Genomic DNA, 14,013 nt, shown 5'->3' with positions numbered 1-14,013 from the left:
ATTTTTCTGGAGAGCTTTGCTCTGATCACTCTTCCCCCTCTTGCCAAGAAAACGCCATCCTGGCCTTCGGCAACGGGACGTACCTGAACGCGGCACTGGCCCCATCCGTGCCCCCGACGACACAGATGTACAAGCAGGAGCGAAACGCCAACAGAGCCGCCGCCACCCTCAGAGGGAACATCTTTGAGCAGCTCCAGCCCACCAAGGTAGGGGTAGACCGAGGAGCTCATGGAGCCTTTGCACTGGCGCTCGCAGAAAATTCACCCTCCTCCTCGGCTTCCTGGACCTCAGCTGCCTCCTTCTGCTGCCCTCTGCACCCTCTGTGCTCAGCCCCTGCCACTTGTCCGGTGCCTCCATCACCTGAGACCCCCAGACCCCCCTGCCACACCGCACCCTTCTCCTTCAGGCCCTTCCCAAGCCCCATTTTAATAAACCTAGTTCTAACCATCAGGCCACACTGTCCTCACTCTTCTCCTCTTCTGGTGAGCTTGTCACCTGCTAAGTGCCCAGTGTGTCTATGTCATGATAGGAATAAGTGATGTTAATAGTATTGCCAGCAGCAGAGGCTTGGGAATCAGGACTCCTGGGTTCTATTCCTGGCCCAGCTGTGGGCTTGCTGTGTGACCTCACGCAAGTCACTGAACCACCCCGTGACTCAGTTTCCCCCTCTTGTAAAATGGGATTAACATTGCTCTATGCCAGGGATGTCGACAATTAATTAATGTTCATTAAGCACTTTGAGATCCTCAATTGAAAAGTTCTAGACACAAGAAAAATATTGTTAAATTATTAGTTGCATTTTATTATTATGCTGAGTAGAGCCTCTATGTCCGACAGTCATAGTCAATGCAGCAAAGAGTCCTGTGGCACCTTACAGACTAACAGCTGTATTGGAGCATGAGCTTTCATGGGTGAATACCCACTTCATCAGATGCATGTGTATTCACCCACGAAAGCTCATGCTCCAATACATCATCTGTTAGTCTATAAGGTGCCACAGGACTCTTTGCTGCTTTTACAGATCCAGACTAACACGGCTCCCCCTCTGATACTAGTCATAGTCAGTGATGATTATTTAAATAAATGATAACCCTGGTTTACTGTGTACTACAGTCATATAACTATTAAGTTAGTTCATCATTACATAACAACAGTGCCCCTGATTCCCTGCATGCCAGGTAGCCGAAGCGCCCCAAGCCCTGGGCTCCAGTGATGAATACTGGACCAGCTGGCTGTCGCTGGCTTGGTGGAACCGCAATGCAGAGTTTGGGAAGGCCCGTTTCCCACTTCCCCTTCCCCTGCCATGCAATAAGGCAGCACGTCACAATCTGCCTCCGAACGCCTCTGTCGCTCAGCAATCACCTGCCACTTCCTGCCAGTGGACGAGGTGGAGAAGAGTGAAATGCAGCTGCAGCAGCACTGACGGCTTGTCAGGACCTTGCAGTTTGCCCCTGACGTGTAGATACATTTATCTGCACCACAGATAAATGGCCACGATTTTGGCTTCTACTTGCCTCCTCCTGCAGAGAGACACAGACCTGGCTTAGCTTGTTACCCAGCTCCCTTTGCATTTGGCCTCCGAGTTGCGTGTGGGACCTCTCCCCGCTTTCCAGGAAGATGCTGTTCTCCGCTTGGGGAGTGTCTCTTCCCTGCAGAGTTAACCCAGGCTCTCTTCTGGGCTTTAGCCCAAACCCCTCTACCCTGTCGTTGTGAATCTCGCAAGAAGGTGGTGGTGAGGGGGATTTTGTGCCGTTTGAAGTTTATACCCGAGTTATGGGGGGGGCTTTGTAGATTGGATTGTGGTGTGAAATGAAGGGAAGACCCCTAAAGCGGAAGAAGCCGTAGCGCTGGGGCCCGGTGACCCACCCTTTGAGATCGGGGGGAGCTGGTTTTATTTTAGCCGCCAATAGGTTGGCGCCTGTCCAGACATGGGAGTAGACGCAGAGCGTAGTAAAGGCCCCACAGCTCTTCTGGACGGCAACCCTGAGCCATCCATCGCTGTCATGGTGCCCGGTGGGTCCCGACAGGGTAAATAGCCTTGAGCCCCCTGCTAGCCAACCAGAGAAGAGAGGGAAATAACCCCTAACTCTCTACAGGTTAACGCTAGATGTACGTCCCCTCTGTTAGGGACGGAGCCAGCTTAGCCTTTGGGACGGGTCAGAGGTGAGTTAACCGGTTAACATGGGAAGGGGTTTGCCATTCTGGGAGGGAGGCCTCCACAGTCAGTGCTAAGCGTTGCGCAGATTCAGAAATTCAGCAGGTGAGGTAGGTCATGTGGTAAAGGGGTCGTCCTGCGCCTCCCTTGGGGTCCCTGCTTGGGCTCCAGCCCTCTCCCTGCACCCTTTTACCTGGGTTTGGAGGTGCCTGAAGCCTAGAATAGTTTACATGGCTGAGGGTGCAGGTTACAGCCTGGGCTCCACTTTAACACAGGCTGGATCCCACCCACTCTGCAGTGAGGACGTGGGTAAAATCACTCCCCTGCTGCTAGTCCTCCAGTGCCATCCCACAAATCCCCCCGCAGGACAGACACGGTCTCCTGCCATTGACGCAGAAACAATCCTAGAGCGTCTCAGCACACAGAGCCATGGGATACGTATGGCCCCAGACACCGACGGGCAGGCAGCACCAGTGAGGACACAGTAACCCAATGTGGCTGCTCCTCCCTGGGTGAGGCTAATCTGGGTGCTCGGACCCGGCACCCAACCCTCTGGGTTATTAACTCTGCAGTGAAGACATAATCGCCCAAGATTACAGCCTCAACTCGATGTGCGAGAAGCAAGCTCTGCAGCCCTGGCTCGCGTTCCTGTGGAGGAGCAAGCTCCCGCCTGCATGGGGTTACACACGTTGCCCTTACATTGCACGGGATCACTGGGGACAAACACAACAGGGTGGATGGAATAAACACAGCCTCAAACCTTCACCCACGGCTCAAGCCCAGCTGCAACCAAGATCTTCTGGGAGGCTTGAAAACATGCCAGTAACTTCCCCCCATTTCAGGTATCTCTGCACTTCCTGGTTCCCTCTGGAGTGGAGGTGCAGAGGCATTCGAGGTTAAAAGTTGCCCACTGGCACTGCTGGTCCTTCGGGCTGTATACTGGAAGAGCCTGGTTGTAGGAGATTTCCAGTCCAGTGGTGCAGGCTGAAGGAAGGCAGCTAGTCCCAATCAGCATCCAGACATTAAAGGGCTGCTCAGCCCTGGCACGTGGTTCGTGTCGTCACTGCTCATTAAACACCCAGCTAGCTCTAAAGTGCAGGGCTCAAAGTACAGATCCACCCCTGAGCTCCAGATGTCCCTAAACCTCCAATTGCCAGAAGCTGGGACTGGACGACAGGGGACGGCTCACTTGAAATTGCCCTGTTCTGTTCATTCCCGCTGAAGCGCCTGGCCCTGGCTGCTGTCAGCGGCAGGATACTGAGCCAGACGGGCCATCGGTTTGGCCCAACCTGGCTGTTCTTGTGTGTTACTAGGTACTTCCATGGCTCCCACCAGTGCAGTGTCTGAGCACCTCACAGTCAAGAATGAGTTTATTTCCCATCACCCCTGTGAGGCAGGGCAGTGCTGTTATCCCCTTCATACAGACGGGGAACTGAGGCACAAATCCTCAGCGGTATCTGGGCACCTAACAGCAGGGGTGAAAGTGGGCCGTACAGGCGGGCCGGCACGGTGTTCCGGTAAAAACTGTCCACTGGTACCGGCCCGTAGCCAGCTGACTTCAAAGTGCTTCTGTGGCAGCGCTTTAATGTCACTGCCCCTTTTGCCCTCCCCCGCCCGCCAACGGGGGTGTGTGTGCAAAAGGAGCATCTGCCCTGGGGCCAGTGATCTGGAGCTCTGGGCCCTTTAAATGGCCGCTGCAGCCCTGGGCAGCACAGGCCAGGCAATGTGGAAGGGCTGGCTGGGGGATGCTGACCCCCCCAGCCCCGCCCCTTCCTCTTGAGGCCCCACCCCTTATGGGGGCGGAGCCTGCCTCGTACCGGTAAGTCTTTGTCTTTACTTTCACCCCGCCCAACACCGATTGAAATCAATGACACCCCCCCCCCGGAACACCACCTAGCTCTCCTGGGTCCCAGTCTGGTGCCACGAACGCCAAGTCATTCTTCGTCCCAAAGCAACGCTCAGGCTACGTAGTTTAAACTCCTCCTACCCCATCTCCTCCCACTTCTAAGGCTGCATCCACACTACGGAGCGTAAGCCAGACCCCGATTGCAGCCACAGCACACGCTGACAGAAGGCCCTTTTGGGGGACACCTCCCTCCCCCAGTGACATTAGTTCCAGCGAAAGGCATTCTTCGCTTCCACGGGCATAGCTGCAGCCACGCTGGGGGTGTTGCTGGCATCGCTATATCACGCAGGACATTGTTTTGTTTTCACACACCGCTGACTGGGAGCTCTGCCAATATAACCTTTAAGAATAGACCAGGCCTAAAACAAAGCACGAAAAGTGTTTGTCCTCTGTGAGTGTCGTGACTATTTTGCAGAGCCAGCGTCCATAACGGCCTCAGCTGGCCTGCTTTGTTGGGCTTCCGCGTCTCTGCTCAACGCTGGGCTTGCCCTGCTGCGTTCATTCTCCCAGGAACAGCATTTTGGGGGCCAGGAAAGACTAAGCTGATTACACAGAAGTAGCAAAAAAGGCCTCCAACCCCCCCCCCCCTTTCCCTTCCCTTCCCTTAATACGTGGAGAGGCGGCTCCGCTCAGAGGCGTGGTGTGAGCTGTACTGAGAGAGCCTAAGGGGCTGTGAACCATGGGATGTGCCCCACAAGTCCAGGTGTTTTACCAACAGACCCTGGTTGTTGGCAGGTGGGATCCAACCTAGGACCTTTGTGCATAAGCCTCCACCGCATGAGCTAAAAGCCGTATGGCTTTCAGCCAAGGCTGTAGACCAGACTCATTATTTTCTCTCTCTAAGTGGTCTCAGTGCCACTAGATGGGACAGAGCACCACACCCAGCAGGTGTGTGGGTTACAAGGGCACCGCACACACCTGCATACAGCACCAGTGGGGAGAGGAAACGTTCCCGCAAACCCTGCTGTTTCACCATGCGGTCACTCTCCCGCCCAACACCAGGGAAGGAACTGGATCTTAGGTCACTCTGTACTATGGATGCGCCTGATGACAATAACTGAGCGGGGGTGCTATGCTATTAGGCAAGGTATTTCCAGCAGAGACGGGGAAGGATTAATTCCATTGTCTGAGGCACGGGTAAGACTTTCTCTGGACAACTGGGTGCAGTTCTGGTCGCCATGTTCAAGAAAGATGAATCCAAACGGGCCAGGTATCGGGAGGCACTACTAGGGTGATCGGGGACTGGAGAGCCTGTCGTATGAGAGGAGCCTAAAAGAGCTGAGCTTGTTTATAGCCTAGCGAAGCAAAGGCTGAGAGGGGATCTGGTTGCTCTCTCTAAATACGTACGAGGGGTAAACACCGGGGAGGGGAAAGAACCACTTCAGCTAAAGGGCAGTGTTGGCTCTAGAACAAATACATCAGCTGGCCAGGAGGACACAGAGGCTGGCAGTTAGAAGCCGGTTTCTAACCATCGGATGAGTGAGGCTCTGGGCCAGCCTCCAGTAGGAGCGGGCATGGGGGGAGGGGCGCAAACGACCCATCTAGTTTGAAGCTGGGGCCTGGTAAGTTTAGGAATGGGATGGCGTGAGAGGGTTGCCTGTGAGAGCAGGAGACTGGACTTGATGACCCAGGAGCCTCCGGTCCTTTGGTCCTGTGTTATCTGCCCTCAGCCCAAAGTGAAGTCAGGGTCAGGCCATTCTGCTCCACTGCTTGCCCTGTTAATGGGTGTCCTGAGCTCTGATTCTGAAAGGCCTCATTAGACGCTGATGTGAGCCACTTCTGTCCTTACCACAGTGTAACTATCGACTTCAACAGCGCTGGCTTGAGACCAGAATTCAGGCCAATGCTTCATAACCGGCCTCCATCCGCCCTTGCCCTCACATCCATTGCCCGCAACCCAGTTAAATGTCATGCGACGCCCTCGGCTCCTGTCTTTTCCAGGAGTGGGAGGCTGAATATGGGATTAACCCTCAGCATTGTCTCCATTCTCTTTGCAGGGATCTGGAGAGGAGCCGCTCCTAAGGGGCTCCACCCAACTGGCATCCGAAACCTCCGGCTTGGCGTCAGCCTCCCGCGCTGCGGAGTGGCTGCTGATGTGGGTTTCCATGGCTCTCGCTGCGCCACTCCTGCTTGCGATGTGAAACGGAGCGAGCATGCAGCAGGCGGTGACTCTATGCGCGCCTCTTTCTTTTTTTTAAAAAAAAAAGCACTCATTGGGGGAGGGCGGGGCTGTATGTGGAAATGCCCTGCTCCCCCCCCAACCAACATATTTTATTTTGTAAAATCGAAGGCGTCTCACCAGCTAGCTCCTGGTTACCCTTCCTGCTCCTCGGCTCGCTTCTCGTCTCCAGCGCCCTGTAGCGTGTCCATGGCAGTGCAGAGCCACAGACAGGTCCCTTCATAGAGCCCAGCACAAGAAACCAGAGATCCAGAGGCCCTGAGACAGCCGAGCGAGAAAAGACTCCTGATGGATGAGCTGTCAGGAAGGGTTCATGAAACGTTGGCCTACGGGGACATGGTGGGTCTTGCGATAGGCCATGCAACTTTCTACAGCGTGTCCCGAGCTGCGGCAGGACCAACAGAACCCCGTCCCTGGCTCAGACTAAGGCCATCTTCCACTTTGCCAGCAAGGTGTTGCCTTTGCCTACCAAGGAAGATACCAGGCGTCTCTGCGGGGTAGAGCAGAGCCAGGGCCATGCGGTCCCTGACCTAGCTGGTTTTTCGACATGTCTGACAGCATCCTGTGTAACTGGCATGTAACTCCCATCCGAACCCTGACCCTTTCCCCTCTCCTGTAGAAAACCGTGTTCACGTGTTACTGGTCTTCAGGCAGAAACACGTATGTCACCTTCCATTTTTTTTGCCGGCTTTTTGGCAATTCATGGTGGCATCCCCTTCGGAGCCCGGAACATTCTTAACTGGCCCTGTCAAGTCTTTGGGGTAGTTTTTGTCACATCCAAGTGTGAGGTGAGAGCAGGATATATTGTCCCACACAACGCGTGTCTTTTTATAATCGCTTGGTATGTATAAGCCTCCAGGCAAGAATTGATGTTCATATCACTTGACTTGTGCTCACGTGACAGGCGAGTTGTTTGGTCTGAAAGGTTGTGTCTACACTGCATCAGAACACCCGCAGCTGGCCTGGGTCACAGGATCAGTTGCTGTTTAGATGTGTCTGGGCTCTGGGACCCCCATGAGCCCTGATGTCTACACTACAATTTTATAGCCCTACAGCCTGAGCCCGAGTCAGCTAATACGGGCCAGGTGTGAGTGTTTTACTGTTCACTTAGACGCCCTTAGTGACACAAATGATGTTCAGTGGTTTACTTGGTATCTCGCTAGTCACAGAAATGAAAGATGGGCTGGAAAAGGTTCAGCGGAGACCAAGCAACCAACCAACTCACCCACACGAATGACCACAGGGGGATACTAAAAAAACCCAGCCGCCGTATGAAACAATCCAGGCACTAAATGTAGCAGGGCAGGGCTTGCTCTGAGTCACATTGTTAAATAGTTAACTAGAGTTGCCCTCGTTGGGTTGGTTTATGCCCTCATGCTTCAGACGCTAAGTCAATCTCTAAATAATGGGATCTGGGAGGAAGCATTCTCTATACTTGCTGCTTGCAGGATTTATTGCACCGTCTTCTGTTGGTGTATCGGGGGCTGGGCTGCTGGGCTACATGGGGCATGGGTCTGAGCTTGGATGGCCACCCCTACTTTCCTGTGGAGATAGAGCGTATGATCCTGAGGGTGGTGAGTGAGCCCCTAACTCCTCTTGACATCAGTGGCCGAGCTGAGGGGTCTCTGTGCTGGATCAGGCCCATAGAATTGCTCCCTCATTAAATACTCAGCCTGGCTGCCCCACGGAGGAGCCTTTCTTGAGGGCCTCACGCGCTTTGGGCTGCTGGGTTCCAGAAGAACATGGCTTGGGTCACACGTCTCCAGCGCCACCAGCAGCCATCTCCTGCCAGGTGGATTTGTCGGAAGGATTTTGACAGGGCCCAGCAGTGGCAGGTGGGGATCGCGAGCCCCACCCAATGGAGCGCTGCAAGCACAAGGCCCAGGATAGGGGTTTGGCTGCAGCCCGTTGCCCTCCTCTCCCCGTCCCCTCAGAAGTTGATGTCTTAGCTCGATTGCTTAAATGTTAAAGGAAAATTGCAACAGAAGAGAAACATTCCCAGGCCCTTAATCCAGTGTGAAATATAACCAGTTAATACTTACTCTGGAGTTCAGCGCCTAGTTTAACCAAAGCCCTGTTATGTTCCCCCCACCCGGGCTCCCGTGGGGCACCTTAGCACAGTAAGATCTCACTGGCCTGGTTTTACAGAGGTCTCAGCTGTGCCAGAGATCTTCATAAACTCAGGGCTTATGGGCAGGGACACCAGGTTTAAATGTGAAACAACAAAGCTGAACACAGACATATCCTCAGCTTGGTGTCATGCAGCCAACCGGGAAGATGAGAGCGACGGCGAACAGCAGACAATGGCCACAGCTCATGGTACATTTTTAGCAGGATGGGGTTAGCATACACTAGCCTAGACTATATAGATCCTGGTAGCCCCCTACGCATGGGCGAGCCGGATAATAGTGCGTTAAATGACACGACTAACAGCTGTACTATGCACAGCATGACCACAGCTGGCAGGATTTGAACACTGACCCCAGTGACAGCTAGACAAGGAGCTTACCTGTGTCCAGGAAGCTACCTCATAAGAGTCCTTTATGTGCTACACTCCTTACCTTTAAATAGCTGTGGCAATTTCCTGCCGTTCTGGCCATAATATCCTGAGCTGCTGGCTGCCATGCCAACCGTCTTGTGCTGAGCCATGTGATCATGCCCCGTTACTGGTTAGAAGGGTCAATAAAATGGCCGCCTTCTGGGACCTTACCCCACTGTCCAGTTCACATCCCTGAGTCTTTTGAAACGCTGGGTTCCCATTTCCTTAGCTACGTGTGTTGTAAGTGACTGAGGGTGGTTGTTTTTCCCCTGCAGCCAGCAATAGGAAAAGTCATTCCAGCCGTCCCCTAACGTCGGTGTGGAGAATTTTAGTCATCACACGCTCGGCAGGGCGGAATTAGCTATAATTAAGGGGGGAGCCGCTCAGCTGGTATAAATTGGCTGAGGGAACTGGCATCAGCTCTCTTGTGTACCCCTGCTAAATGCCACCTTTTTTTTTTTTTTAGCAGCAGAGGGGTCAGCTGGCCAGACAGTGCCCAGTCTCAGCCTCCAGCAGACTGTGCTTAATTGTTCCTTCAAAACCAGGGCTTGGAAAGCAAGCTGGCACGTTTCACACCTCAGCCACAGTGGTTGGGCTGCGGGCAAAACGGCCCTAGTTCTTGTACGCCAACTAGTTATTGTTTTCCCCACGCCACCCTTGCAAGGGCTGCGAGGCCAATGCAGCTCAATGGCAGCAAATGTGTCACCCTAATTTTCTTCCCCTCGTGAAAGCCCCATGTTTTACGGATTCCAAACAGTGGCACGTATGGGCTGGGTTTGCCTACAAAAGGGGTCACAGAACTGCAATGGACGTGGCGCGATTTGATGCCTGGATGAAACACGCAAACTGTTGTGTAGTTTGTTGGCCGCGCTGGCTGGAGTCAGCAGCGCTCTGGCTGGGAGCCCAGGAGAGATCCTACACCTATAGGATGGGGAGTTTTTCACTCAATTTAAAAAGTCAAAGCTTGTGGATGCTAAGCAGTGGCCAGCTGGAGATGATGTTGTGGGAAGGTTTAATACAAGCGTTCAAGCCAACGTTCTCTCTCTCTCTCTCACACACACACACACACACCCATCCCCCGCTCCATATCTCTTCCCTCTCCCTCCACAAAATGGGATGAAATTTTTATATGAACATTTCATCCTTTTTTCCCATCAGCATTTGAACTTGATAAAAAAAATTCATTAAAATTTCAACATTTGCAATTTCTTTTTTAATCAATTCTTATACCCAAATGAGAAAATATAATCACTTTTTTTGGTGGGGGGGGGCTTCCCTTTGTGCCATGGGCCAAAATGTTGACAAAAATTTAAAATATCAAAAATGATTAAATGTTTCAATCTGCTCCACTAACCAGGGCCCTTAGCGTATCTGCTTGCACTGGAAAGGGGCTGAGCCAGCCCAAGCCGTACCCCACAGACTTTCATAAGCACAAAGCTACGTACTTTTTAATTAATCAAAATTCTGTGGCATCGCTGAGCTGTTTTTTTTCTGATGGGCCATTGCCAGAGCAGTTTGGGAATTCCTTACCCCTTGTGTAACTCAAGCACCAAACCACCAACGCTACTGGCGAGGAAGCCGTTTCTGCGGGACGGAATAATCTCTGCAATAAAACGAGTGAGGGCAGGTGATGCTAAGAGACTCTGTGTGTGTGTGTGTGTGTGTGTGCTTGTGTGGGGCGGGGGGTGTTCGAATGGCTGATGTTAGCGTATACACACGGGGATATAAGCTGTACTTAACTAAACTTCTATAAGCATCAGTATTCAAACGTGTACATGAATAAAGCACACATGCATTTTCCTGATCCTTCGCGCCTCTTTATTTCACCTCTGAGCCCATGAGCGTGGCCAGTCTGACATGCCTCCCCTCAGCTGGCCGGGCTCCTTGTGTGAGAGCTGACAATGCTGGGTTGGTTTGGGGCTGTGGGTGCCAGTGTTCGGGATGGAGGAGCAGGTTCATCACACGCTAGCCCGAGCCGCTGTCCGGAACAGGTCTCGCTGCTGAGGTTGACAAGAAGGCTGGTGTTTTATTATGTGCATTACGGTAGCACATAGTGGCCCCATCAAGAACAGAGCCGGGGGGAGCCTGACTAGGAGGGGCGCAGGGCGTGAGACCATCACGCCGAAGAGATGCTAACCCACGTTCCTGGGCTCAATGCGACGGGAAGAGGGTGTAAAGGGAGGGGGCTACGTCAGCCAGGGGGTCACCGACCGTGTTAATTGAAAACATTTGTGCACCCTCGGAATGTTAATAGACACTCAGGCAAATCATTGTGTGTGTCCCCCGGCCCCCTCCCTCCCGAACCAGCACCACCTTTGGATTGGCCCAGGGCAGCGGTTTAAAAGCACACAGGGTCCCTGCACCGTTTAGCACAGGGAAGAAGAGCTTAACGCGGAGGTTTGCAACATTTTGCTTTCTGAGGCCCTCTGCTAACATGCTATAAAACTCCCAGGGCCCAGTGGGGGGGGGGGGGACATCTGGGCTTCAGCCACTGGAGGGGCAGGGGCACCTCGAGGCTTTACTCCCATGGGTTGGCTGTGGGGTGCCTGGGCTCAGGACTTCTGCCCTGCGGGGCACTGGGGCTTGGCGCTCTTGACTTTAGCCCCAGGAAGCGGGGGCGGGGGGGGCGTCTCAGGGCTCATGAACCCCCTGAAATGGCTCGCAGCCTCCTCCCACCCCCTGACGTGGCCACAGCCACCCAGTTGAGAACTGCTGGGTTAACGGATTGAAAGTGCAGGGGAAAATGTGGGCGTACCCTGGACTGTAGCCAAGATTAACCTACCCAATGGCCTCGCACCCAGCTTGCTTTAGGAGCGTTAATAACCAGACGTGGTTAGGCTGATGAGTCACTGCGACGCAACTACAGCAGCAATGTACCGCCTTGAGAACAGCGCCCCCTGTAGACAACCTATTTTCTGCAGTGTAGCTTTTGTGTCTTCTTGTGAGATGGCCCTGGGCATTTTGAGTTCCTTTAGCTTGTGGCACTGTCACCAGATCCCAAGCCGAGGCAGCACGGCTGGAAACTTTAGCCATAGCACGTAGCAGCAATGATTTTAGTAGAATGCATGGGAGCGCCAAGGGGATGTCTGGTTAAGGAGAAGCAAAGGGGTTTTAGGAACGCAGCTCCTGAGCAGACCACCCAAGCACCTGCAGGACTTTCCCTAATGGTTGCTTTAGACTGTATGTCTGTCAAGGCCACGGGCTTGGAACGAAAAGCCTATTCCCATTCAAGCTGTGAAGGCAGGGGCTGAAATCTTAGTCTAGAGACCAATGATGGAAAGATGTTAATCCTCATTAACTACAGGAAAGGCAGCAGATGTGGGGTGGGGTGGAGGGGGAGCAAGGACCTGAGATGGGTTGTTTTTTTTTAAGACTGGCCCCCCCTTCCTTTGAATAATGCTCTGCAGCTTGGCAGGCAATGTGGCCTTTTACCTGGGGCTCTATAAACCAGGGCCTGGCTGGGTGCAAACTTGGCTACGTATATGAACAAATGAGTTGCCATGATTGCTCAGCCTGGTCCCAGTTTCTGTTAGCAGCATCCCAGGTCCGCCCCCGCCCCCCCATACACTGCCTATGCACAGCCTCTCTAGCCGCAAAGACCCCCTCAGTGACGTCACGCAGTTGCCAGGCAGGCACGGTCTCATGCAGGGTTTCTCAAACATCATTGCACCATGACCCCCGCCCCCCCCTTTTGACAACAAAAATTACTACGTGATCCCGGGAAGGGGGACCAAGACAGAGCTGCTCTGCCCAGGCTGGAGAGGGCAAAGCCGAAGCTTGAAGGCTTTAACCTTAGGCAGGCGGAGGCTGTAATCTGAGCCCTGCCTCCCAGGACTGAAGCCGTCAGGCTTTGGCTTCGGCCCTGGGCGGCCGGGCTTGGCCGTTTGACTTCAGCCCCAGCAAGTCTAACACCAGCCCTGGCCATCTCATTAAACCAAGGTTGCAACCTGCTCCCGTCCCAGAGTTTGAGACCCACTGGGCTAAGTCATTTAGGGATACACTTTTCTACTACAGCGGAATTGACCACAGAGAAGACTGGAAACTTGGTGTTCCCATCATGCCAGCTGAAGCGGTACCATTGGCAAGCTCAGAACTGACACTGGCACCAATTGTGGTGCGGCAGCCTGGCTCCTTAAAGACCAGGCCCACGGGAGGGTAGGCCGTGTTTTGAGACAGGAGATCTCACGGGGAAAAAAACGTGTTGGGTAGCTGGGCAGAGTGAGACATCCAGCCTGCTACATCAGTCTGCAACTTCCATCACTGCGCACAGCGGTGGGCCCCTAACAGAATACAAGTGGGGGAGGGAGGAGAGGCGGCTTCGTTATATATTGCAGCCTAAAAACACTTGCAGCTGCGAGTGCTGAAAGGGGTGATGGAGTGAAATGTACAATCAAAGCTGATTTTACTTTTATCGGCACAAAAGGTTTCAGTGGGAAAGGACAGATGTTTGGCCCCACAGGCACGCATAAAGCTCAATGGTATTTTTTGTTGTTGTTGCTAAACTCCTGCTGGTGAAGAGGGTCTCCTGGGGAGGCGGGGGAGAGGACATGCTGAATTAAGGACTCATTGTGCTCAGCGTCTAGGTTTATTGTCATCTTGCCTGATTCAAGCACAGACTGCTACAAGATAACGGAAGACGCACTGAAACATAGCTCCTCAACAGGTAGCAAGCACCCTGGTCTAAGGGGGAAGGCACTGGGACTCAGGAGACGTGCGTGCCATGCCCAGCGCTGCCACGCACTAGCTGCACGATATTAGGCAAGTGATTTTAATCTACCGGGTGCCTCAGTTTCCCCATCTGTAAGGCAGGGATAACAAATCTGTCAGAAAGCATCTGAGTTCTACTGCTTGAGTAGCTGGGGCTGAGTTTTGCTTGGAGCTGGCTGGGAGTTGAAGCTAGACCAATTCAGACTAGCCCTGCGGCTTACATTTTTAACACTCTGGGTAATTAACCACTGGAAAAACCTTTCACCCAGAACCCTCTAAATCCAGATGGGTTGTGTTCCTGCAGAAGCCACTCTAGTTCATCCACCGCTATCGGACTTGAAGCAGCAAATAATTCAGGGAAGTCCTACGGCTTGTGTTATACAGGACATTGGACTAGTGTATCACAACTGTCCCTTCAAATCTCTGGCTGAATCCTTCCGCTGGTGCTTACACCTGTAGAAATGAACTGATAGTAGCAACAGTGGGAAACTTTTGAGCAAACCTGCCTCGTGGGTACAGGCAGGCTT

The 14,013-nt window shown here is 53.2% G+C and overlaps 1 protein-coding gene across 5 annotated transcripts in view; it reads left to right on the top strand.

Moving 5' to 3' along the window:
* The window catches only part of GFRA4 (GDNF family receptor alpha 4), a 211,174-nt gene extending 200,733 nt beyond the window's left edge, over window positions 1-10,441 (top strand). For 4 of the 5 annotated variants that reach the window (XM_045019532.1, XM_045019533.1, XM_045019536.1 and 1 more), the window contains exon 7: window positions 49-817. In XM_045019532.1, the coding sequence (XP_044875467.1) occupies window positions 49-539 (491 nt within the window). In that variant the 3' untranslated portion in view covers window positions 540-817. Of the gene's footprint in view, window positions 1-48; window positions 818-6,058 lie in introns of those variants that run through there. The other variant, XM_045019534.1, reaches the window with a different exon arrangement.
* The last annotated feature ends 3,572 nt before the right edge of the window (window positions 10,442-14,013 follow it).

Source organism: Mauremys mutica, chromosome 5, assembly GCF_020497125.1.
Source record: "Mauremys mutica isolate MM-2020 ecotype Southern chromosome 5, ASM2049712v1, whole genome shotgun sequence".
NCBI lineage: Eukaryota > Metazoa > Chordata > Testudines > Geoemydidae > Mauremys > Mauremys mutica.
The sequence above is the reverse complement of the archived record's forward strand: the minus strand, read 5'-3'. Positions and strand labels throughout refer to the sequence as shown.